The 27688-nt window shown below is 37.5% G+C and overlaps 1 protein-coding gene across 1 annotated transcript; it reads left to right on the forward strand.

Annotated features, from left to right (window-relative positions):
• The first annotated feature begins 3721 nt into the window (after positions 1–3721).
• LOC139712001 (gamma-glutamyl hydrolase-like) lies at positions 3722–25882 on the forward strand. Its single transcript, XM_071623843.1, has 8 exons — positions 3722–4031; positions 6575–6737; positions 8495–8585; positions 12548–12689; positions 17978–18090; positions 19692–19785; positions 21035–21166; positions 23971–25882. Exons 1-8 carry the CDS (start codon positions 3905–3907, stop codon positions 24099–24101), a joined length of 993 nt encoding a protein of 330 aa, XP_071479944.1. The 5' UTR covers positions 3722–3904; the 3' UTR covers positions 24102–25882.
• Positions 25883–27688: the final 1806 nt, after the last annotated feature.

Genomic DNA, 27688 nt, shown 5'->3' on the forward strand with positions numbered 1-27688 from the left:
AAAAAAGAAAAAAGGAAGAAAAAAGGAAAAAAGAAAAAGAAAAAAGAAGAAGTAGTAGAAGAAGAAGAAGAAGAAACAACTCACCGGAAGGGGGGGGGGGAGGAAGAATGGTGTGGGGGGGGGGGGGGGCAGAAAACCAAATCAAAAAAAGATAAAAACAAAACATAATGATGACTCGGACAAAATGACAATGTTTATTGTGTTCACACAAGAATTCCATGTTATGTAAGCTGAAATACAACAATTTTCGGCTCGCTCGCTGCGCTCGCTCTCTAAATTTTATATAGAAGAAGAAGGTGAGAACAAAATGTGATGATGGCGCGGACAAAATGACAATGTCTATTGTGTTCACACATGTCATTTTATGTTTAGGAGGCAAAATGTTTCACGGGGCAGCGGCTGCAATTTCTTTCGTTCTGAAGCGATCGCCAATTGGATCAAAAGGAGGCGCCAACGGTTTCAAAAATACGGGGGGGGGGGGCGCCAAAAAAAAATCAAACAAGATAAGAACAAAACGTAATGATGACGTGGAAATATACACATTTCGGCTCACTCACTCGTACTAATTTAGAGTATTTCTTCAAGTCCTCAGTTTGTTGGTAAAAATCGTTATCTATAAGGCCGTCACTATATCTTGATTAGAATTGTAAGATTTGATAAGCAAAAAATGACAAGAGTTCCATGTTTTGTAAGCTGAAATACAAAAATTTTCGGCTCGCTCGCTGCGCTCGCTCGTCTCGCTAAAATTTATCAAAACAAAAAGGAGATAAAAACAAAACGTTAGAATATTTTTTAAAGTACTCAGTCTCTTGGTATAGATAAATCGTTATCTATAAGGCCGTCACTATCTTGATTAGAATTGTAAGATTTGATAAGCAAAAAATGACAAGAATTAGATGTTTTGTCAGCTGAAATACAAAAATTTTCGGCTCGCTCGCTGCGCTCGCTCGCCAAAATTTATCAAAATTCATTACATTTAAATCACTTTCAAAAGACCCCTTTTAAGGGCTTGAAAAGCATATCATGTGGACTTTACTTAACCCGTTCCGTACTGAATTCTGAAATCCCCATAGACTTAATACACAGGCCGCCAGGTTCCCGTATGGAACGGGTTAAAGTCCCTACCGGGACCGGGTTGGGGTTGAACGCTAGTCTTTTTCAGAAATTAGGGACGCAATTTTCGCGCTTGCCCCGGGCGCCGTTTTCCCTAGATACGCCACTGCCTGCTCCTGTCAGTTTGGGACCGATTAGATCGGAGGTGCCTTTCCCGTCGTCCCCGGAAATACTTTGGTTCCAATTTCCGCGACACTATACTCCGCTGTGTAATGACATTTGCTTCCCCGACCATTATTTTCTGTTAATCAATTAATTGATTAATTTTTTTTCTTTGCTTCTCAAATTAGAAAAGTGAACCCTTTATTTAGTTCAAGATTTGTTTTGTTGTTGTTGTTGTTTAGTTCCGTTATTCCACACATTAAGGGCGAAAAAATACTTAAGCCACTTTAATCAGCTGACAAATAAACAAACAAACAATCAAGGCTAACCTGTGAAATTTTGTCTTTTGTCCTTTCTTATGACACTTCCGGGTTTCATCGCCTGACAAGCAAAAACAAAACAAAACAAAACAAAAAAGGCTTCAGCCCAATTTTCTGGTGCCAACAATAAACAATCGCCCGCTTTACAAATAATAATTCATTCTTCTTTTTATTTATTTTATTTTCTATTTGCTGCTGACTAACGGAGGGGGGTTTCCGCAACTCATTTTTTCTTTTCATTTCTTTTCTTTTGCTGCTGCTGCCAAACCAGGGGGGGGGGGGAGGTGTAACGGAACCCCATAAAATCTCCTCTTATTCCCTGCAACAATATTCAAATCATCATTTGTATTATCACATATATTCAAAACAATAAAACTACAATTTACACTACTCCAGTATATAATATTACAAAACAACAGTCAATACTACATTCATCAGAAATATATCATTATTACACAAAACACTGGGTTTATATCAATGAAATATTGTTAAAAATATATCAAATACATAGAATACAAAACGTCATATTTCAATGACAAGAATCATAGGAAGATGATATATGGCAATCAAACTAAACTAAGATCAGAAGAGTTTGCTTAACACTAAAAAATTCTGGCAGATGAGAAAAAATGGAGATAGAATCAGAAATAAACGAATGAATGAATGAAGGGCCGATAACCAAACATATCATTACAAGGAGTAAAAATTAACAGAGAGAGAGAGAGAAAAAAAAACCGTTGACAGTGGTGAATCATTATGTATGAGGTTTTCAGCGCCACAGTTGAGTGTTTTATCGAATCGGAGAAAGTTTTGACGAGCCTGTGAAGGGCTGAACCATGGGCAGTATGACTTTCAGTAAAACATTATTCTTCTCTGTCAAAAAGATATAAAAAATCACAGTTGTATTAAAACATTTAAAAAGCTTTCAAGCCTGACACTAAATAATGGAAACAGAAACAATTGGGATCTCATATTTTGAGAATCTCTCCTGAAGCACACATTTCGATGCATCTTTACCATTGTTACATCGATATGACTACTTTCAAGGCATGGCATAAGTTTGGGTTGGGATGAGAAATTCATAAAAGGTGTGACCCACCTTTTATTAAGACCACTTTGTTGTACTTTTTAATTGTTTTTGGATAAGCCCTACCTCAGCCATTTCAAAACCGATTATCATCAACCCTAATAAGCTTGCTATTCCTCTTAGAATGATCTTTAATTCATAAATGGTTTGTAATAATATTATCTGGAAGGTAAAATCTGAATCTCAACCAAAACTATACCATCTCTTTGATATGACTACCATTCTTCAATGATTTGGAATGTACATAGGCGGCGATGGGGAGGGGGCTTATTTCCACCGCCCTCGACTTCGTCTGAGACCAACTTCTCCATACCCCCCCCCCCCCCCCCCCCCCCCCACATTTCCCATCCATCCATCAACAAAACCCCTCTCCCCCATTCAGGCGGTCAATTATTGTATAAAAAAAATATGCTTGTTCCAGATTCTTAAAAGCCAAGGTATTTTGACCCTTTCCCGAAAAATCGGGAACGAGAATGCGGTTCAGATGACCATGGGATAGGGTGAGGAGGAGAGTCTACCCTAAACCAGCTCAAGCCAGGGAGGTCATCACACGCACACCTAAAATGTAAACAAACAAGAAAGCTCATCCTGTAGGCATTCCCCATCCAGGGCCGGGGAGGACTCGACTGTGTGCACGCACGCCTGCGCTCGCGGGCGCCAGATAACTAGTAGAGCTCTTCGCTGTGCATGCACTAGCGCTATAGCATATAGCCAGGCGGCTGCGATCGATAGCGCAAAGGAGTCACATGTAGGTATGTCCACCATTAACTGCGACCAGCAGCCCCAACGTACAACGTAGAGCGGCGGGTCTCCGGGGCTAGTCCACCACTAGGTATAAATACCGAACGTTATCAAATTCGGGAAATATCATATTGGTCTTTCTTGTTGTTGGTTGCTGAACTCTCACGGGCTGCACTCACGGCCCACTTGGTGTATGCCAATCAACCGGCAGCTGATAATTATATAAGGTCTAGTCACAAATTGAAATCATCATCGTCTGCCGCGGTCGGTGCCAATCGCGATACGCAGCTCATCAGTTCACACATCACAGCGAGAAATCTTATTGAACATACACACCGCCTGTATCGACCGCCTGGTCCTCTGGAAGGGAGATCCCCGTCTCGGGTGTCTTCTTTATCGTTTCACGCCGTGCATTGCCATTATTTTGATTCGGCGCCGATAAGTTTTGGCAACATCCACGGCGGAGTTTTAGTCAACGGAAAGATCATTCGCTGTTTTCTCTTCTTGATCTTTAGGAAGACCAACTTCCATTTAGAAAACAATGACAGCGGACATCAGCCTTCCGTTCGCCGTGCTGGTAATCCAGTTGCTTATCTGTCCGATGGTTATGAGCGACAAAGCTCGGTACAACACTGAGGCTCAACCTGTGACCGAAAACCCCATCATTGGTAGGTTCATATCATTTAATTTTTTTTTGAGAGGTTGGCGACTGTTTTACCTGCATGTTCGTAGCAGTATAGGGCCTCAACAAAAAATATTTAGATGTCCATTCTTCTGTCATGAATCATACAGTACCGTACCACCATTGCTGCATTGACCACATAGTCATCACTTTGGAAAGATCATTATTTGGAAAGATTTTCATTTCCACTGATTTCACGAAGAAGAACCTTACAATACCTAGTGCTTGGGTAGTGAAAGGGGACAACTTTGCACAACAGGGAATGACACTAGAACCAGACAGGGAATTGCCTTTCGAACACTTTTAATTCGGTCTTCGGTACTGAAACGTCAACGTAAGTCCTCCGTTGACAGTCGCCATCTTTCGTTGTTCTTTCCGCCCTCTCTCGGCGTATCTGTTACAACCGTTTACACGTTATGTTCCCTTACAGTAGTACTAGTAATAGTGCCAGCAGCAGGGGTGGATCCAGGGAGGACCGCAACCGGCGTACGCCCCCCTTTATTTTTTGTTGAAACAAAAGAAATAAAAAGAAAAAAAATGGGGGGAGGGGTGCGTGCGCCCCCCTTTAATTTTGTAAACACGCCCCCTCTTTACGGAATTCCTGGATCCGCCCCTGAGCAGTACTAACTGTTGGGCCTAAATATTTGGACTGTAGTATCTCACTGTCTGAAAGTAGTACTAATAGTAGAATTATGTTACTCCAGTACCGGAGTCATCATTGGAAGCAACCTCACATTTGACTCACAATAATCCACAATTTCAAGTCAGATGTTGGTGCATTCCTGTTAAAGAAGTGCGACAGATTTACATACTCTGTAGATTAGTTTTCCTTTCCTAAAAACGGTGCTACAGCAGTCAGTAGGACCTACTGCTGCAGTTACCGGTAGCTTAAGTCAAAATACTGTACGAGCTGAAATTTTCGCGGTGGTTTTATTTTCGCGAATTCCGCGAATCGCCATTGAATCGCGAAAATAGCAACACGCGAAAATAACAACGCATGAATAACTAAGTTTAGTTAGACCCTTGCAACCGCGAAATTAACAACACGTGAAAATGTCCTCCAAGTAGCAATTCGCGAAAACATCTGTACGCGAAAATTTCAGCTCGTACAGTAAAAGGCATTCAAGTTTGACATGAAATATACAGCCGGGTGGAAGTTAACTGAGTGAAAGTGGAGTGGGAGGGCATTGGAAACAAGACTTACCCTCTTTTCCAGGGGTGCAAAGCACACAATTCAAATATGAATGACATGCCTCTTAAATAAACAACAACAACAACAACATCAACAATACAATTACCACCACGACCACCACCACTACCAATAATAATAATAATAATAATAACAACAACAACAACAACAGCCCAACAAGACAGATGAATACAGGTGAATACAGCAACAAAAATATAATTGTAGTTTATGTTTCCCCAACTTTGAAGACAGAGCCTTTTCATTCAGAGCACAATCTAGATTTGTCTTCTCCGTGATTTCTAAACATTTGAATTTGTGCTTGCGCACCAAATGATTTAGAGCAACTGAAAAGAATGGGCAAGGATTGGAATTCTACAATCGGTAGACAAATTCATATCAACTTGACTAAAGAAATTTGAAGTTATGCAGCTCTCCTCTTTCAGGCATTATATTTGGTTTTGAGAGTCCTTTTCATAATGTTGTACGATGATGAATGGAATATTTTCTTACTCTGCATCTCCGCAGACATTAGACTGGAAATTTTGTGACAACAATAACAGCAACAAAGAAATTCTGAATTTGAAACCACAAAATATAAAATATTTATCTGTGGTAACAGTGTAAATTAGCACTCCAGTATTTATATTTTCTCATAAATTATGTCACTCAAATTAATACCTAGATTCATCTGTTTCCAAAAGTTATTTTTAAAAACTACAAAGTCTTATGACATTGTAGATTCCAATGTGCAATGTTGATAGTTGATTAATGACAGATTTTGAAAAGTCCCATACATGTAATTAGGATGAAAATATGCAAGTCTCCAGCAGAATATAAACGGCAGTACTTTCAATGTGCACTTTATGTGGCCATATTTTATATTTTACGGCATTACCTCATGAAGTCTACAGACTAAGATGATCATCAGAATATCATGGTATTTATTGTCTACACCCTCATCTAGCAGTTGTCACGACTCTTTTCATAGCAATTTGATTCATCATCAAGCGCGTGCCTGTGAGATACCAGTATGATTTCAGATATTTGTCTGGTATGAGAGATCTTGTTAAAATGGCTGCAAGGTTTACCGCTATTAAGATATTTAATTAGGAAGATATTAGGACTGAAGGCAGCCCTTGCCAAACTCACTATGTTGTTGATTTTGTTTCAATGGTTCATGATAAGTAAGAAATTGCTCAGAAATAGATAACAGTGTGTAGGAAGTGGATGCGTTCATGATGCATGATTGAGTTTCTCGTCCCATTCAGTATGATATGATATACATGAGATATATGATATTTATAAGATTTAACATCACCAATTTGTGAATAACTATGCAGGAATCCTGACACAAGAATCAACGCCTGTCCTGGCGCTGTTCGGCCCCACCTACCTCTCAGCCTCATATGTCAAGTACATCGAGTCTGCTGGTGGGAGAGTAGTTCCAATCCTTGTAAGGCAGCCAGAAGAATACTACGTTCAGATATTCAAATCTGTCAATGGGTGAGTGTGTTGTAATCCCCAAAACAGTGGCATCATATGGGGTGTTGATCTGGCGTAAAGGAAACCAAAACCCAAAGAGCAATGTGGATTGAGTGAAAGCAACACTGAAAGCAAAATTGGAAAATCAGAAAATTGGTAAAAATTACTAATTTTTAAAGTTTTGGTGATTGTAACCATTGGATAAGGAGAGTACTAGAGTTCATGACATCATGTGTGGACAACAATATTAAGAGAATAAAGAGAATTCCACTAAAAATAATTTTTCATGAAAAATACACATTCCATCAGCTTGATACTGACATAATATATGTTAAGGGTAGTAATTATTCCCCCTGCTTTCTGAAAGCAGTTATTCAAATGCTCTTTCATTGCACTAGAAAAGTGAAAGTACGTTGAATTTTCTTTAGGTTTTCTTTATAATTGCTGTCCACACATGATGTCATAAACTCAAGTAGTCTCCTCATCTAGCTGTTTCAACACCAAAACTGTAAAAATTCATAACTTGTTCATCGATTGCCCGATTTTCCTCAAACTTTCACTGATGTGTTCTACTCATGGTGCTGCTTTCACTCATCCCACATTTCTCTTTGGGGTTTGGTTTCCTTTAAGCAATAGCTTTCCCACTTTGATAGTATGGGAGAGGGGAAGGATTCAAGCCCCCCATGGGACACCGGCTGGGCCAACGTCTTATTTCATCATACCATCCCTTCTAGATCAGAATTGCTCTGTAGAAAAAGTTAAAGTGGGGAAGAGTCACAACCCTTGGATGTAAAACAGATCCTTGTTCACTTTTGCTACGAGTAAAATCAATTGAATAATCCCATAAAATGATTTACTGTTGCATGCAGTCTAGGAAACTGATGATGTGTACCGGCACTCTTTTTGTTTACTTCAGATAACTTGAAATTATTAGCAGAGGAATTCACCAGTTGTAATGTGACTGATATTTTCATGATGAAGAAGGACCTTAGGAGGATGTGGAGGAAGGGGAAGAGAAGAAGATATATGGCCATCATAATTCAGACTTTAATGGAAATTTAGAGGCTGTACAAAGAGGCTGCTATTTCAGTTTTTATGCGTGGTTGCTTATAAGATAGCAACATTAAAATTACAAGAAGTTCTCCCCTTAGAATAAGACAAAGGATGATGTCATATTTGTACCCTCAAAAGTTACTTTTGAGTGTACAAATATGAACTTAGTAAAAGGAGGATGAATGAAATGGTGTGACTTGAAAGTTTTCTCAGTTACAATGTATGTTGCAACAATTTGTTTTGAACTAAAATTACTAGTATTCTTGAGGTACACATATCTTTGCATATATAGTAGATGTATGTGTAGTATGGTGATGCACTGTATTGATTTGTGTGTTTTTTTTTAAATCTCTACATCAGTGGTGGATCCAGAGGGGGGTGCACCGGGTGGGCGTTTCCTCTTTGTATTTGTTAAAACAAAAGAAATGGAAAAAAAAAATATGGTGTGTGTGCCTCCCCCCCCCCCCCTTTGATTTTGTAAAGGTGCCGCCCCTTTACGGAATTCCTGGATCTGCCCCTGCTCTACATTGTGTAATATATTCAGTTATGCAAAATTTCACAAGTTTTAATCTGAAATCTTGCTTTACTATTTGGAGATCTCACCCCCCCCCCCAAAAAAAAAAAGATAATGCACATGCTTTGATCGTTAATTTCGTTGTTGTTTCAAGATTTCCTTAAGATATGTACTATCTGAAGAACCTGCTCATCTTTTTTTTTTCCCCCAGCATTTTGTTTCCAGGAGGAAGCGCAACCATACAAGGTCTGGCGTCTGACTACGCCAAGGCTGCATCACTTCTCTATCACTTGGCAGTGGCGGTAGGTTCTTTATGGTGGAGAGGGTTTCTTTAACGTTTAGCTCTGTAAAGCCCTTTACCTGTCATCAGTAAGTGCTTTTAAATACCAGTATACCGGTATGATACATAATTTACTGTTAAAAACCTTGTCCCCAGCTCTGAATACCCCAGAATACACTAGCTTGCAGCAGTTATTGGATTATGTGTGGCTTTTTGCAAGTCATTTGTTTACACATTTTTTTTTTCCTACCCATATTGAGCATTGATTGATGAAGTTGTCAGATTTTCCAATCGTCTGTATGTCCAGATTTGTATCTGTACAATTGATGAATGCAGTTTTAAAATATTAAACAAAATAACACAAACAACTTTCCAGGCTTTTGAAAAATGTGGTACACTAGACCATGAAATTACTGTCGCAGGGCAATCAGTTAACTGACTGGGAACATACTAATGGGTCAAGGGTGAAGATGAAAATCAGATTTGCATGGGAAATTTACACAACCCAAGCAGGTGAGCTCAAAATCTCATGGCAAAGATTTATCTGATTTCATGACCAAGTAGTTCTCAATACATGCAAATCACAGAAGTGTGAATGTAGGATGTGTGCATTGCTCTTTGAGGGAGTATGTGTACCACTTTTATAGCCAGCAGAACCTGGAAACTACAACATAGCCTCTTTGTAGGATGTAGAGGAGGCCAGTCTAGCCCTGGAGCCAAGACTAGCTAAAGGCAGGTAGAGGCAGGGACTGACAAAGAATTGCATCCTTCAAGATAAGCATTAGTGTCAACAGAATGGGTGGGGTCTCCCAGCCTAAGATCAGAAGGATGGTTAAAGGTCCAGTTTACCTTTGGGAGCAGTGATTTCAAAAATGTTCAGGATATCACATTTGATGCATATGTGTAGGTCTGTTTTATCACAAAACATCCTACCGGGTACCATTTAAAATTTTCACAATAAAGCCTGATAAGGAGATACAAAATATCAACATTTTTCTCAATAAACCATAACTGTAGACGGTTTAGTCTGCAGTGGAAGCATTCTTAAATAACTATTGCTCACATTTTGTGTATTTAACAATACTGAACATCGATTATGTGGATTCAATTTTTTACAGTGGTTATTTCTATCCCTAACTCACATTTTATAACTATTTTAAAGCAATAATGCTGGGTTTTTGTTTCATCTGCAAATGGTAAATCAGGCCCTATGCCTTTAAAGTTTTATTGTGTTCACACTTTTATTGCATTATCATGCTTCTTTCCCAAGTCTCTATCAAAGGAAGCCTATAGAGAGGAGCTATTTTCTGACCCCTTGTTCCCACTGATCACACCACCCTTTCACGTAACTACTGTCGCTTGTTGGATTGAAGAGAAATGGGGGGGGGGGGGGGAGAGGAAGGGTAGGGCATCAGAGAGCTGATCACCTCATGTGAGCATTAGGCCTACTTGGAGGCAGGAACTACATGTACAGTTTGCTGAAGTATTATGCAGGATGGCTGCCTCATGATGATCTGGGGGGTGTTTCATGAAGCTGTTCGTAACTTTACGAATAGCTTTATGAAACACCCCCCTGGTGACATATTCCATACTGAATTCTAAAGTGCCCATAGACTTGATATGCAGAATGGTTCCCATACAGAACGGGTTAAATAAAACTAGTCATCTGCTGGTTGTAAAGACAGAGGAATATTAAGTGTGTAACAAATGGCTGTGAAAGGACATTTAAAATGTTCCATACACTGACCTTAACCTCTTGAAGATGAGCTGATTTTGCTATAACACACTTTTCCTATATATCTATAGACATCTGCCAAAGTATGCTGGGGACTAGTGTTTTGGTGGGTAAATAGAGACAAGCATGAACATTAGTTAGAATGTGATTAGGGAAGTTATTGGGCCGAGGGTAGGGTTCAATCTTGTGTATGTTAAATTGAATGGAACTGAATTGAATTGAAAATGTATTTTATTGAGCATTATCCATTGCAGCCCAGGGCTGAATATTAGACAGTACACAATGGACCATGAATACATAAAAAAAAAAATTACATGGAATGAAAACAACTTTTTCTGTCATCCTGTGTACATACCACAGGACTATACAAGAGTTAGTCACATGACAGCAACAGCTCTTGTAAAGTGCCCAAAGGGTGCAGTATGCTGTATTATACCAACCGTTAAATGGCCCCTATGAATCATTAAAGAGAATTGTGTCCAGGATAAATTTTAGAATTGAATTACTGCAGTAGCATATCGGTGCAACTTCTTTTTTTTTTTCTTATCACACAGGCTGCCATAGACTTACATTTGATATCAACTATATAATCAATTTTAACTCTTCATTAAACAGGGCCCTTGTCCTCTAAGTGGAAAAAAAAAAGATAGGAAAGTGTGGGGTCTGGCGTAGTCATTATTGATGCTTTTTGTAAAATCAGCGGAAACATTCGTGGCCTGAAAGTTTTGTGAATTGACCACAACCACTTTTCGTGGCATGAAACTGTCGTGAAATGGTGGTTGGCATTCAATGCGTTGTGTAGACAAAACTTTCGTATCCATTTTACTTTTGCATATATCTTGGCTCTCTGGAAAATTTGTACTGATTTCATGAAAATTTCTGGTTTTACAACTGTACGGTAGTTCAGCTGTGTGGTAGGTGTTATGTGTTTAGTTTTAGTGGGATTCTTGTGTACAAATTTACAGTACTAGTTCACAATGAAGAACAGAGCAAATAGAAAGCAAAACGGATGAAAATGTGATTTTAATTGTTAACTGACAGGAAGGAGTCACCATGTGTTATTTGACGTGTTCTAGAAAAAAAAAAGAAACAAAAACAAAACAGAACAACACACTGCACTTTTTTGGCGCTGATACCTGGGTACATAAAATCCTAGGTCAACAAACTAGCAAAATTTGGCTATTAAAAGTCAGTGATAAAAATGAGTACTTCATTTTCTTTTTAGATTCTGTCTTTCATCAGGTAGCCCTAAACTAAATGTGCAAATTGAGGCCAGTGAATCCTGTGGGTGTGTTTGCTGAATGAAATGAAGTATTTGGTACAGGAGTTAGCTCTTGTCTTTCTTGACAAAGATTACTTGGTTTCTAGCTTCAGGTCTCAAAGAAACAACAACCCATGGAAGCAGAGAAAGATGACTGCTTTTGTCAACACATCACCACAAGATTAGAATAAAAATTGCAGGGTAGAATCATGTTTGAAAGTATACTTTTTAGCTTATTTGCAAATGCCATTCCAATCAGTGTTTCTTTGTCTTTATTTTCGTCTGTTTCTTGAAATTCTTGTCTTGAGTGTGTGTTTGTCAGAAAATGCTACATATAGGACAGTCATTATGATAAGGAAAAAGATATAAAAATAGAGAATTCAATTATCAGACAGTCCCTGATAATAATTCGTAGTATTTGACGTCACCACATGTTTTCAATTCGACCGCAACTGGATATGAATTTGTTAAATTTCACCAGCCCTTACTTTGGACCAGGGCGGTACATTTATATGTTAGACTGTTTGGATGATGTTTTGCTGATAAAATCAGCCACTTTCATCCCTTAGTGACAAACTATTCATCTAAAAGTCAACAGAAAGAAACAAAGAAAGCAAGGAAGGAAGCTGGAACTTGAGATACAGAGAAAAAAAAGGACACCATAACACAATATGATTCTTCAGCATAAGCCATGGGTGAGAACTTTATTTAGTGTCATATAGATGTTTAAGGGTCAGAGATTAAATTGCAGCTACATTTTACTAGGATGCAGACATGCACTCAATTCTTAGGGTGTGATTTGCGTACATTGCTGAACCAATTTGAATACATTGCTGAACCAATTTGAATGGTCTCTTTGACCTAAGCTGGACAAGCATTCTTGTTGTTGTTGCTGCTGCTTGTTGCTTGTTGTCAGGTTGATTTGTAAGTTGGACAAACAAGAGTATTGTCTGATCTCTCTACCATTTGGCTCATGGTTATCCCTTAGGCCAACAAGAATGGGGACTTCTTCCCACTGTGGGGCACCTGTCTTGGCTTCGAGGCCCTGATGATCCTCACTGCCCAAGAGGACATCCTGATGTACAACATCGCTGCTCACAACATCAGCTTCCCAGTCAAACTCAGTCCAGGTACACTTTCTTTATCTCTCTTCATCTGAGTAGATTGTTATTACCTAATCTACTTTGTTATTTTCCTTGTGGTGGCGCCACTGATAGAGACGAACAAGCATTTGAATGAATCAAATATTTATCAAATTCTCGACCACCCAACTGAGCACGATTCAGGATATGGAAGTCTGAAATGAAGACTAAGCAACACATTTGAAAGCAAAACTAACAAAAGAGTGCATCAAAGATGGAGTGAAATGGACAATTAACACTGACGGTTGCAAACAGTACTGATGGAGAGTAGGGAATATGAAGCATACAGTGAGACATGAGGGCGGAAGAAAGAAGAGAGAAAAAAAAATCTCAATCTGTGCACTAGTATAGATGCATAATGGTCACTTGCTGTACGTCTACGTTCTGTACAGAAAAACATGATTTTTTTTACAATATTGTTAAATGTAATGATTCTCTTAGTTTGGAATGTGATGATGTACTGTATGTAAAATGTGCAATTATTTGTCTTTCATTTATGTATTGGGTGTATGCAAACATGTGCCATAATCTTCATCAGTTAATACAGCTGTATCTTTTGACGTCACGCCTTTAAAAGGATAATTCCAGGCAATTTAGTCTGATTAAAGAGAGATTGAAATTTGTAGAAATCACAAAATTTAAGGAAGTTATGAAAAGATGCAGTCACTAATTTTCAGAAAAACAATTCTTAAACTTTCAGTAACTATGAATATGCAAATGAGTGAGTTGATGATGTCATCACCTTACAACTTGCCACACACATATATGTACGTAGTTAATTGTTCATAAAATCTGGAAATTTCCATTTTTTTTTTTTTTTTTTGGGGGGGATTCAAATATAATTATGCTCTGGCAAGTCTTAAATCCTAATATAGTCCAATGTGACTGATCATAATTTCAAACTTACGTAGATATATACAGTAGTATTTTTTACACTTTTATAGCAAAATAATTGGAAGTTTTTTGTACATGATCATAAGAAAATTTTGCCTATGTCACTGGTCATAATTTAAAACTTACATAGATATATACAGTAGTATTTTGTACACTTTTATAGCAAGAAGTTTTTTGTACATGATTATAAAAAAGTTTTGAGGGAGTGACGCTTGACATCATCAGCTCACACATGTTCATATTCATATCAACTGTTAGGGAATTGTTTGGCAGAAATTTGCAAAACATCACAATTTCATAACTTCCCTAAAATATTGTCATTTGATTTTTATCACATTTTCTCTGCTGTGCTCATGTGATTTTGCAGTTCTTTGTTTTCACACTTGAATTACCATTTAAATCTTTGATTTCATTTACTGTGCACCGATCAATGCATGGAATCATGTGCTGATTTTGATGCTCATACATGTTGTACATGTTCATACAGTAGCAAGGACACGTCACACAAACTTTCTGTCACTCTGTAATCGTAACCATTTCAGAGAATACAGGTAAGTGAGCTTTTTTAAGGGTGTGAGTGTGAATTTTAATACCCTTCGCCCCAAATACTTGCAAAGCAGTCATATGATTGTTTGAATGGGAGAGAAGTTGTTAAAAACTACACACAGAGTACAACACAATTCATACATGTGATCTCTGGCATGACAGACTAAACCTTGCTTTTTTTAGTGTGAAAGGTTACCCATGCATCAGATTGGAGTGGAAAACTTGATTTTGTGTGTTTTATGACTTTGTTGATCTATTTCTTAATGGTTCTTCCTTAAGAATTAATCTGCTTCCTTCAGTATTGAAGGGTCTGCAGATACAAGTCTTTTTGTGTGTTCGTATTTGTTTGTGTTTGTTCGTTTGTTTGTGTATGTGTGTGTGTGTGTGTGTGTGTGTGTGTGTGTGTGTGTGTGTGTGTGTCTTGACCACTTCACCAGGATTTTACCCTGTTCTTTTTGCAAGAGAATTGAAGTGGGTTCTAGTAGTAGCATATTGAAAGGGTGTAGATACTGTAGGTTAGGTACACGTATCCTACAATCATGGGACTGATGATTTTGAGTTGCCTCCAAAAGACAACTTCAAGTGGGTGTTGTGAGAAATGGATTAAACATTGATTGATACCTAGAAGATATGCAAAATTTCCTTGTACAATGTATTTCAAATCCCATTTGAGAAGAAGCTCACTGATGGTCCATTGTTAGTCGCCCTCTCTGAAGTGTGTTATTGATTGAAATTATCACGTGTGATTACGGAACCCCATGTGACACTTTACGAATTTGGTGTTTTTGTCTGTCAGGTCAACTGCAAAATTGAAGAAGAGATGGGAGGGTCAGTACTGAAGGGCCTTCTGCTTGTGACTTCCTGCCTTATGGCAGTTTTATTGATGTTTTGTTGGCAATCAATTAAGAGTATTCCAGATGGGATATTTATTTTAGGTATCAGCTTCCTGGGGTTTTTGAAGGACAACATTATGGTGGTTTGAGTCAGGGTAGTGTTAAAAACTTTCACATTGTATTCAAGCTTGATAGTTCATTGAACTTGATTAGTTCGTGTGACAGATGGAAATGATGTCTAATTTTGTTGCCTTTGCTTTCATCATATAATTGTATTACTAGATCTACTTGGAAAATGAAGCCTTTTCTTGGTATACCGGTATTTTGTTAGGGCTAATTTGTTCATTTTGAATGTATTATTATTTTTATAGCTGATTATGTGTCTTTTAACAGCATTATTCTTTGTTGTTGTTGAAAGGCAGATTTGTTTTATAGCTTTGTATTCATTTTTTGTCTTTTGATAAATACACTTGTATGTTTTTTCATTTGGGTTTTCCCATTTGGTTGAATACCCCCTTGAAGTTTGCTAATGAATAAGATATTGATGAATTATGTGCATGACACAATATCAGCCAAGTTACTGGCAACATGGCCTGAAATACACTGTAATATTTTTGGCCCACATCTGTTTACTAGAGAAGCCAAGCTCAGAGAGCTGCAAGGCATGAGATTTTGCTGTACATCAGCACCACTTATGGGAATGAAACGTCCCAGCAGGAGGAGGTTTTTGTGGTAGGGGTGTTTCTCCTCCCCGCGCCCTATAGGGAGCTTTTGCATTTTTACGCTGTAAGTTGTGCAATCTGGGACATAACTGAATGTAATGTTTTGGCTTCCAGTTGTTTTAGTAAGAAAAGATTGTCCCAAAATATGACTCTTTTTCATGGTTGGAAAGTCATGCTTTGAATGTGTTTTGGGCTGTTGTTGTTGTTGTTGTTTTTTTTTTTTTTAGGCATGAGAAAAAGCTTGTCAGACACTTTCACCCCTCAAAAGAGTCTAAATCCTTTCCTTGAGGAAGGGCAGTACAGAGCATCCCTTTGTTACTTAGTTGTACACGCACAATGTGCACAAATCAGCTTGAGAAGACCCTGATATTATCATTCTTGAGATCTGGAGGACACACATTGTCATTGGCAAACAACCAGAGGTGATGATTTATGCCAAGTCATTCATGGTAGTTCAGAATAAGACTCTCTTGAATTCTGCCAAGAGCAACTCGGCAAAGAGTAATACAGTGGACCATTTTTAGAACTCTTCAGATTTTAAAGGGTTAAGGCAAAGAAAAAGAAAAAGAAACAATTCCTGAAAGAAATAAAAAAAATAAAGAAACCCCTCCCCCCACCCCAAGCAAACACCAAAACCACGCCCGGAAATCTACTGTAGACACATTCATCCTAAAGGAACAATCATCGATCTACAGTATGTATAGCACAGTATGTATAGCATATCTGGACAGTGCTGATGAGATTGTGCACATACAGTACATGCATGGACATTGACACAAACACACATACTATGTACACACTCTTTCTCACACATACTCACACACACATGTGCTCTGTTTTAAGACAGACTCATCATACGTGTAATTTTATTTCTATGTGCTTTAATACATCACAAAGTAGAATACTCCAAACATGCTGATTGTACAGTGTTTCCATAATACAGACCTGTGTATGATGTATGCTCATCTGGTCTTTATCATTGATAGTTCATGGTTGTATGATAGCGCCAGCCCTATCAATGGTCAGTCTGAAATATCTACTGCTGTATGTCATGTGATGAAAGTACAATGAAACTGTTATCTATCCTTTTAATTTCCTGCTTTTGATGGAATTATTACTGAAATGCCCTCGTCTTGATAACTCTTCAAATAGTTTCTAAAGCCTATCAATCTCACAGCAATGTCAAAGGTCTAGGCACATTGAGAGGGTTAATGGATGGAAGACAATTTCCTGTCCAATTTAGTTTCAGACAATCTGTTACACATCAACTGACAGTGAAACGTGACAAGATGCCAGTGCAGCATAAAGTGCAGCATTTAAAAAGAAACAAACATACTAAACAAAAAAACAAAACAACAACAACAGCAGCAGCAGCAAACACAACAACAACAACAACAACAACAGCAATAACAACAACAACCAACAAACTATGCTTTTATTTCCTTTTTCAAACTCTGGATAATACAAGTCTAATTTTCCATGAGCCAGCGACCCCCCACCACCACAAACTGTAGGAGAAGTACACATTGCAATATTGTCTATAAATCATGATGGTTTGACCATGAAAAAGGCCATGCTAGTCAAAGCCACTTCTACAGAAAAAGTGTTTATAAATATAAAGTGAAATAGAATACAGTGTGACCACTACAGAAATGTGCTTGAAGTATTATTGTAAACCAGTACAATTGTGTGTATTGACCTATTTTATTTATTTAGTGCATTTGCAATCGGTATGTAGCCAATGCAGACAAAAAGAAGAGAAAAAGTGTTTTATGACGTGATCAGACCTCACATATTACATACACACATATACACCAATTCCTCCCCCCCTGCCCCCAGCAAATATACCATGAGTCTAATGAAAAGTGGAACAGCAACTTCAAATTATGACAACATCAACAGAACTCCATCACAGAAGCAGTGAAGGGGTTTACGATGCAGATGTGATGCAACCAAATAAATGAGGACAAATAATCCCTTTGCCCCTTTTAAAGTCAGAAAGTAGAAGGGGGTTAAACATGGCATTTCTAAGTTTTTGGGTATTGTGATTTGGGGGTGATAATAAAAAGTTTTGTAGGCTATTTCAAGCAGGTTAGAGCTGAAAAAAGGTTTAGCATTGTAAGAAGTGTTGACACGTGTAGAGCTATATGACTCATCTATTAATCAAGCAGATTAAGTTCTGTGTCAGTTCTGTTTGGTGATACTAACATGTAATGCATCAAATAAAAACTCTGATTTTGTTTTTGTTCTCTCCCATTTCCTTCTTTCAATGATTCTGCAGATTACGGCACCAGTCGGATCCTTTCCACAGAAAACACACCAGCTGATATCATAGACACGCTGACGACACAGAACTCAACTTACAACAGTCATAAATATGCCCTTACCACCACAGTAAGTTACTGTTGTTGTGACTTTACAATGGAAAAAATCATCCATTGCATAGGCCTATCATTAACTGAAATGCAGACGGGGGTGTTTCGCGAAGTAGAACTCAATTTAAGATTGCCTAAAAATTATGATATGCCATATTGAAATTTTGTTATAACTGAACAGTATACATAAAGATGTATACAATGTAGATGATAATTTTGGGACCTGAATTTTTGCTTTGTTGTAACAAGAATTTCAGTATAACAGTGTTCATTTTTAATGGGAGTGCACTGTATAAAACAAAAAGTGAATGTTCATTTGTGGTGCAATGAAACAAGATTTTGGTATTGTGTGAGAGTTGAGACATACAAGTCTACATGTACAGCATGGAAGCCATGTTGCAACAAAGCATCAAAATCTCATCTTTCACCCAACACAAAGTCTTGCTCTGGTGCATTGTGCCCCTTCGTAACTGCATTATGTATGGTAAACATTAGTGGGTCGTGAGTGTGGTAAGATGACTGTAAATCACCACCATTCTAAGCAAGTCCTGTCGAGTTTAATGGGGTCCAGTGAGAAAGAAGAGTGGCATGCAGTTTACAATGGATTCCTATTATCCAGTGCACAGAAATGTATTCAGCTTACTTCAACTGGCATCAAAACAAATGTTGAATGAGGAAGAAATTCTAAAATTAGGCACTCATGCACAGAACATTAGATTAGGGAAGTTGGCATAAACATTTTATAGTGAGGTGAAATGCCAAGGTTTGAATCAACTGTGGGTCTCTGTGAGGAAAGTGTAAACTGACCTGAAATAATTCGCTTTATGCAAACAGCCATTTTTGCATTTGTGTAGAGAGGCACTAGTGCAGAAATTCATTGCAAACTGTGTTGCATGCATGACTGTAAGCAGGTGGGAGGTGGATAGCAACAAAAAAGAAAAAAGAAAAACAAAGAAAAAAAATGTATAAAGAGAAACCAGTATATAGAGGGTGTGGGTTTTTTTTTTTCCTTACTGTGCATAGAGCTGCAATATTTGTAAAGTTCTGCTGGAAGACCCGTCCAGATTCACTTTGATGTAAGCCAGCAGTAGTTAAGAATCAATGGTTTTCTGCATTGTAATACATGTATGAGTATACCATCACTACGAGTACTTGGCATTTATGTGTCCATTTCTACAATCGTATTCTTCCCATTTTGTTGAATTATTTAATGATATTGTTAAGAGTGCATGGAGGGATTGAGATTGGTCTGAAAACTCTGTGGTGCGTTGTTTTGGGATACTTTTCTAGGAGGTGTTCAGCTTGAAGTAGATTGGATGGTATTTTGATAACCTTTATTTTGAAGGGAAATCAAAACAACCGATAATGGAAGAAGAGCATAATAGAGTTTGTTTTTCAAGCCTTCAATGAGCCATAAGGTGTAAATTTGAAATTCATAGACAATGTAAGGGCTGTGGCACATTTTGTAGAGTAGTGTATGCATGTGTGTGTGTGTGTGGGGGGGGGGGGGTTTCAAGGTTTAATGTTATCCCTGCTGAAAAGAGGCCAAGGCATGTATGTCTGTTTCAGCTATATGTGCAGTTTCAGTATGGGTTACCGTTTCTCATTACGTATTTGCAGAATTTCACCAAATCGGCAATCCTTCCATCCTTCTACCAAGTGCTGTCAACCAACACGGATCTCAATGGAGTAGAGTTTATCTCTATGGTTGAAGGTGAGAAGAAAAAAAAAAGAGGAAAAGTTGATAAAACAAGAACTACAGAACCATGTTTGTGGTAATTCTGCAACTTAGCTTTGATGCATTGCTGCATACAAAACAGGACAGGTATTTAATCTAAAACAAAAACAAAAACAAAAACAAAAACAACAAACAACAAACAACAACAGCAACAACAACAACAACAACAAGGTTGACTAAGAACCACATGGATTGTACAGATCATAGATGAACACCTGTTTTATTTCTTCAACTGCAGTGGAAGATGGAAAGGTAGACTGGAAAAGCTGTTATCATTGCTATATTTGTAGTATGGGGTTATAGGCTATTCTTGATTTCCTGAAACACAGTTATCGATTATGCGTATGAATTCCTGTCTCACAAAAGCTACATGTCAACTAAACAATTAAGTAATTCCTCACAAGTTGCTTCTTATAATCCTTTGGATTATCAGTGGCCACCTTAGCCTTTTGTCTGTTCACCTCCTTGCTTCACTAATCCCCCTCCCTTTACCTGTTTGGCTCCTTGCCTTTGACTTCTAACCCACTTCTTTTGTTTTCATTGTTCTGTTGATCCCTAGCCCTCCACAGACTATGCTTGTTGTGTGTAATCTGTGATTGCTTTCCCTACTTATCATTTAACCCATTGAGGATGGGCTGATTTTGCTACAACACACATTTCTCATAGACACTTGCCCGAGTACACTCGGGATTCGTCTTCAGCAGGCTGACATCTGACAAAGATTCTGCATGGATCAAAAGCTCAGGTCCCTTTTGACTCCAATGAAGTTACTGACAGTTACAAAATATCAAATATTACTGGTTCCAAATTTTCTGTGATTCTAACACGGCTTTTGAAATGATTTGGAAAGTTGTAATTTTACCCGTTGAGATGCATTTATTGCACATGCATCTTCCTTGTTGCTCCCTGGAATCTGATTTTGATCGGTGACTGCTAGTAGCCTTGATAATGCAAAGGTCAAAGGTCAACATCAGTGAACTTCAATTAGATTTACCTGTAGGATCATACAACGTACCTGAAACAATAGAAGGTGGAGGTATCGATCCCCAGTCACCTGGACTGCTCTGGGTGTTTGTGTATAAAAATGTATAAAAACCTAATATCATTTTTAAAGTGATAAACTCACATTATAGTTGCATTTCATGAGCAACACTATTGAGGGTTGCGCAAAGCCCTTGGTTGTGTCAGCTTCTATACCTGTACGTTCATTCTCTCTTCCAATCAGCTTACAACTTCCCATTCTACGGCTCCCAGTGGCACCCCGAGAAGAATTCCTTTGAGTTCAAGGTCAATGCCTGTCACACGATTGGCTGCGTCAGGCTGCTGCAGTATATGGCCAACTTCTTTGTGGAAGAGAGTGAGTAGAATGTATACTGTTAAGTTATACAAATCATGCATTGCCATTAACCTGTTGAGGACAAGCTGATTTACTACAACATGCATTTCCCATGGACACCTGCCTGAGTAGACTCGGGACTAGTCTCCAACAGGTTCATTTATTAGGGGTAGTGTAGTGCATGTGTATGAGGGTATTTTACATTGATGATAACTGCACTGCTCAGCTCAATGTCATACATAAACTTTGCATTTGGTGGTGCATTGTTTGATTTTAATTCCACAGGTTCATGACTGTAGTAGCTATTAGCAGTCCTAAAATATTTACAAGTGAGTCAAAATGATCCTGTTGATGATGTTCAGCTTAATTCCAACAAGCTTCCATACAAGTAGCCACACTTTAGAGCTATATGAGTGTGTGTGTGTGTGTGTGTGTGTGTGTGTGTGTGTGTGTGTGTGTGTGTGTGTGTGTTTGCATGTGGTTTGGAGTATCTTTCTTGTTTTCATTAAAAAAAAGATATTGACTCTGGCTTTACAGGTTTTGCCGAATGCCTGTTAGCCTGTATACTATAGTCATTTGATGATATCAGACTATACCTGCTTACTTGATCAGCTCCATTTTCTTCAGCTTTATATGTTGTTATCTATATATCTGTTGGCATACATATCTCTATCTCACTTGATAGGAAGCAAATATTTGACTACTTAGACCAGGCAAAGAAAACTAGGACTATTAGGGTGGGGAGTCTTGTTGGTCATTGGTCAATGATCAAGTTCATTATCACAAACGTTGAAACTTGTGCATTGCTGCACAAAGCATGCTAAAAATCCACTCAAATTTGCATTTTTAAAAGTTTTTTTTTTTCTATTATTATGTGCCATCTCCTGAAATGAGATACACATCGTGAAGATGGGGCAAGAGAAGCATGAACATGAGTTATTACTGAAAAATTGAGAATATTACGCATGGAAAAATCTCATGACCAGTCAGCATAAGGAAAAAGAAATTTTTTTTCAATGTTGAAGGGAGTTCCTTATCTTGCAAGCTCCCTGAAATTTTCCTTTACAATTTTATTTGTGCATTGCAGGACTGTTGATATCATGATACAGTATACTGGTTGCTGATGTAGACTTGTCTTGCTTTTGTGCAGAGTATGTTCAGTATTTTGCATTGTACACATGATTGAGATAGCACATTGTAGATACAATTTAGAGATCATATTTCAGATCAAACTGAATGTACAAGTTGTAGGAAGGATGTACATGGAAACAATCATAAAAGTTTTACTTTGTTTCTCCCTAAACACTTGGATATTGCATCTATAATTTTTTTCTGATTTAAAGCACAAAAATGAGTTTGGTGTACAATGTATACTGTACATTGTGTATGTTGCATCTTTTTGATATCACAGAAAAAATGAAAAGTTTGGGATGAGCGTAATACATGTGTACAAAAAAACTCCTGGCAATAGTTGCCAAACCTGATTATGTAAACCCAATCTTGGGAATTCAGTGCAATGCTGGCATTACTTGTGCATGTACATGTATGATTGTCTTTGAGGCATTGCAAGAAAGTTGCAATCAATTGCAAATCCCCCAAATCAATCACAAGTCTTGCAATCAATTGCAACTCAATTTTTTTTTTGCAACTCCCCATTGGATAAAGACTTAAGAAATGAAATTGGTTTGAAATTTCATAACTCAGGCTATTGAGTAGAATCAACCAATTGATCTCAGTTTATTCCATCACTGCTATTATGTAATTCCCAGAAATGTTCTGTAACCTGAGTGGTTCTGATCGAGCCATGACATTCAGTGGATTTCACTTTATAGCATCCATTTACATTGGAGTGCAGAAAATGTAATGTACCAAATGCACTGTACCTGCACTTGCAATGTACAATGATGTCAGTAACATCAGTGGTAATGAATGGGCTGAGCTGTTCTGCCGCTCTGTACTGTGTGATGTTAGACTGTTTTGGTTTATGAAGGGACAGTTCAACAGGAGGGGGACTTGTCTGTTGACACAAACCAGGCACATTATGCTTAGCATTCATAGACATAATGCACTCTGTGATTGACTTGCCACCTGGTTAAGCCATGCTTAGTCATGCGGACCTCTATGTAGCATATCCAGTGACTGTTCTTTTGTTTATCTTGCATTATATGGCCCTGAATGCACTCACTACCATGACTCATATTTATGCTGCTTAATAGCAACTCTGCTGTTTGTGATAGAGTTTGGTGGCAGCTATTCTGAAAGTAAGGCAGATATGATTTGTAGCATATATCTTAGTTCAATAAATAGATCTTTTGTAGCATGCATAGGCCAACTGTTTTTGTTTGCAGGTTACACAAGATTTTGGTGAAAATTTATAAAATAAATGTTTGCTCTCTTTTTTGTTTTATGACCAGTAGTTTTGATATTACCAGAAATCATTCGCCACCATTTGTTTTTTTTAATGATTTTCCCTCATGATCAAACTGGTGAAATTTAGATTTGACATTAGCAATTAGTGTTTTCAGCCACATTAACCTCGGGCTGGTATTTTTATGACTTATGGGACCAGTTAATTGGTATCACTATAAATGAGTAATTTGTTGTTTTGTTGTTTCACTTATCAATATTTGTTTTGTAAAAGTTACAATACTTACATCTGTATTGTATTTTGGTTCACAGTATTTTCCTTGATCACATGGTAATGCTGATTTTAAGTCAGTATGTGTATTCAAATGTTTTACTATGATAACTTTTTTGTCAGAAATTAAAAGAACAAAATGAAATGAATTGTGTGCTAATTTCTTATTCAAACTTTTTACTTGTAGCACGCAAGAGTGACCACAGGTTCAGCTCCGCAAAAGCTGAGACGGGAGCTCTGATTTATAACTACAAGGCAGTGAATCTGAACCGCATCAGTTCCACACCATTCGAGCAGGCCTACTTCTTCACTCCATAGGACAGTCTTGACATACGGCAAGCTGAAGGCATGAGACTGTAAAAGGCGTCGGGACAGTACTCAAAAGACCAACATCTCTTCATTTGTTTTGTTTTGTTTGTGTGTTTGTTTGTTTGTTATTGCATGCAAGGGAGTAAAAGATTTGATGGTATGCTAGTCATTAAATAGGTGTATGTATCCCCAATGTCACAATCACAGTCTCAACTTGGAGTGAAATAATATTGTACTGGATCTAGTATAATGCAAAGATGTACATTGTATATGTCGGGTTTTTTCTTTTCCCCTGTTATTAATAGCAATGTGAGTATTTTAACACAGGACTTTCCTGTAGATTTCGTTTTATTGAAAGTTGTTAAACAAAATCAAATGAGATAAAAGCAATTTTTATGTGATATTTCATTTGATTTTTATAAAAGCAGTCCAAGTATTTGGATGTTTGGTAATCCAACACAGTATCTTTTGATCATCTAAAATCATCTTTCCATGATAGTCATGTTCCAATGACATTACTGACAGGTTTTGCTAAAGACTCCTCACATTATGTTTGATGGTGTATGTTTCACTTTTAATTCAACAGTTTGTGGGAAATACTTGATATTTTGTTATCATGTTAGTCAACAAGAACAAGAGCTCATAAATCAATCCCAATGAGTCCAAGTGAGTCATTGTGACTGCTGTTGGACTGCATGGGACTGATTGAATACCAATGATTAATGGCGCAGGCCTTCTGTGTACAATGTAGTTGTTTACTCACATGGATCACTTCACAAATCAGAGCGTGTCTTTCTGACATTTTGTCTTTAGTTGGCATCATGCTAACAAAAAATCACGGATATAGTTTCTTGCAATTACCAGCATTATTTTAACAGATGAAAGGTGAACAAAAAGAAATAAATAGTTTAAATAGTGAGTCTCATTTTTTAGTCACAAACCACTCTTAAAGTTTTTGAACATTTTATTGTGTGTGTGTGTGTGTGTGTGTGTGTGTGTGTTTTGTTAGAGTTTAAGAAAATCAATTTGTTTTTAGCTTCTTATGGTGCGAGCATACTACTAAGTGGGCTATTTCCAAACTTGATATCATAGTAAATCAATAACTAAAATGTGTGTTTATTAATGCTGTCAGACCCTTCTGTAGTGCTTTCATTACTTTGTTGCAGAGTGGCCATTGGCAGTTATATTCCAGTAAAAAAGAATGCAATGCACTACATAGATTAACAATATTCAGTGAAATATATAGATTCTGGTTTGCTGGTTTTGGTAAGTGCTGGTTGAGGGGGTATTGTTTGTCTGTTGTGTGCAATAATAGTTTGCAAAGTAGCACGGTGTGCAAATCTCAGAAGTGACAATGTACTATCTAAAGGTGAAAAGGCGAAATATACTCAAGTATTAACTCACTGACTACATCTCTATGCAACTTGTAAATATTAAGTTTTTAAATTTGTAAGTAGCATATCTTCTCTTAGTTACAGTGTATGGTTCATATCTGTAATAATGTGCCTTCGGTCTTTTCTTACCATCTTGTCTTCTGGTGCAGGATAGGTTGCTCTTGGAAAGGTTTAGTTTAAGAGAAGAAGTTTTTTTTTTCTTCTATAGTATACATGTAGATGATGCTGGTTGTTTTATGTTCCATGCAAAAGGGGGAATGTATGTGTTGGCATTTATACTATAGAACATATGATATCATATGATAACATGACATTGTATTGCAGCGCTTGTGAAGATTTAGCTGTATGATGACAGGAATTTGGTTTTTGCATTGCGGATTTGATCTCATTGCTTGGAAGATAACTGCAGAGTGCAAACTTGTAGAAGTACACAGTACGTATGCAGTCTTGATGCTGATAATTATGTCGTTTGAGACATGATTATGAATTGTGTGTGATTGAAAGAAAAGCTGCATTACAACAAGAATACCATTAGTAAGCATTTTCAGGTTATGTATATGTAATGGAATATTATGGAATTTTATTGATTATTTGTAGTGGTGTTGGATTATCAATATGAGCTTTGAAACTCTCTATGATAAGCCTATATTATGTGTGTTACTGAAAAATCATGTCAATGGAACATCGTATTTGTAAATGAACTCATCTTCCAGAGATTTGAATGATGGAACTGGAATGGATGGAGTATAAAACAAGCTCTATACTGTGACCATGTTTACGTTTTGATTAGTATTTGTATTTGAACAGAACAGAGAAGCAAACCTGTAAATCCAAGTCACCTCTAAAGTGTCTGATTTTGGAATTTTACCATTAGCACAAACAATTATCGCAAATGTTTAAAGTAGATTTCAAAGTAGAGACAGTACAGCACAAAGAGCCATTCTCTGAAAGGGATGGTATAGTTTTGGTTGAGATGGGGCCTCGGGTTTTAACTATTTATGAGATTATTAAAAACCACTTTTGAAATGTGAAGAGCTTATAACTCTATGAGGAATCCAAACTTTACTTGATGAAAGTGTTAAAATGGTTGAGATATTCACCAATAAAGTAAAACAAAGTGGTCCTATCAAAAAGTGGGTCCCACTTTTGTTTAATAGAACCTCTGTTTTTTGGATATCTCAGCCACTTCAAAACCAATTTTCATAATGTAAACTTGAATTCTTCGTAGAATTTTGTTCTTTAATATTTCATAAGTGATTTCTAATCATGTCGCAAAAGATTACAACCTGAAGCTTCATCTCTACCAAGACTATACCATCCCTTTAACTCTTTATGTGCCACGTTCGCACATCCAACTCAGTCGACGGCATGCCAACTTCGCATATTCTGCTCAACAAACAAAGCCGCCAAAACCGATCGATAAATCGCGTATCCCGCGGTACAATCAAAGCGTTTCTCGCGCTTTTGTTCCTCTCACATACGGCTTGCATTACTATGTGGTGAATGACTATCAAGCGGTGTTCCCAACTAGATTTTGCATGTACACTTTAAGTTTCTGTCACTATTTTATGTGCAAAAGTCATTTATTTACAGTAATGTAGCAACTGGCAATTCAAAAGAAAAATTGAAACTATAGAATTGTTATACATTGTATATGGAAGCAAAGTCTGGCATTCCTCTTTAACTTTGCTCACTATTATATCCAGCTTAACAGAAATTTGTAGAAGTTATACAAATTGGAAAAACATAATTCTTTCTCTAAGCATGACTATCTTCGTGTCTCAGAATAACGTGGCACACAGGGGGTTTCCACCATGGCACATAAAGAGTTAAGCAACTTGGTTGCCACCGTATGCCTTGTTATGACATTAAAGAGAATATTGACATTGAGAAAAAAAAAACACTTGCTGAAATTGTCTCACATTTACTGAAATGGCATGAATATGAATAATAGTTTCACTTTTGTTTTTAAACACACATTTGTTTGAGTACTCTTTTCTTTTTCTTTTTTCAAGACAGGATTGGGAAAAAAGTCATTATTTTGTCCAAGTAATCCACCAAGCTTAAGACAAGTTACATTTTTATACAGGGTGTATCTCTGTGTGTATGCATAGTGGATACTGTATGTATTTAAAGAAATTCACTTGTGTAGTCATTGTGTACATTGAACAGGCTCATATTTTTTTTTTCCGTGGAATGCCC

The sequence above is a fragment of the Diadema antillarum genome, unplaced genomic scaffold, assembly GCF_040938485.1.
Source record: "Diadema antillarum isolate AM-2024a unplaced genomic scaffold, OU_Dant_1.0 seq00001749_RagTag, whole genome shotgun sequence".
NCBI lineage: Eukaryota > Metazoa > Echinodermata > Echinoidea > Diadematoida > Diadematidae > Diadema > Diadema antillarum.

Excerpts from the sequence above, each read along its gene's own strand:
- LOC139712001 (XM_071623843.1), top strand. The coding sequence starts at position 3,905 with ATGACAGCGGACATCAGCCTTCCGTTCGCCGTGCTGGTAATCCAGTTG. Across the intron at positions 6,738-8,494 it reads ATATTCAAATCTGTCAATGG|CATTTTGTTTCCAGGAGGAA; the intron begins GTGAGTGTGTTG and ends TTTTTCCCCCAG. Across the intron at positions 21,167-23,970 it reads CAACTTCTTTGTGGAAGAGA|CACGCAAGAGTGACCACAGG; the intron begins GTGAGTAGAATG and ends TTTTACTTGTAG.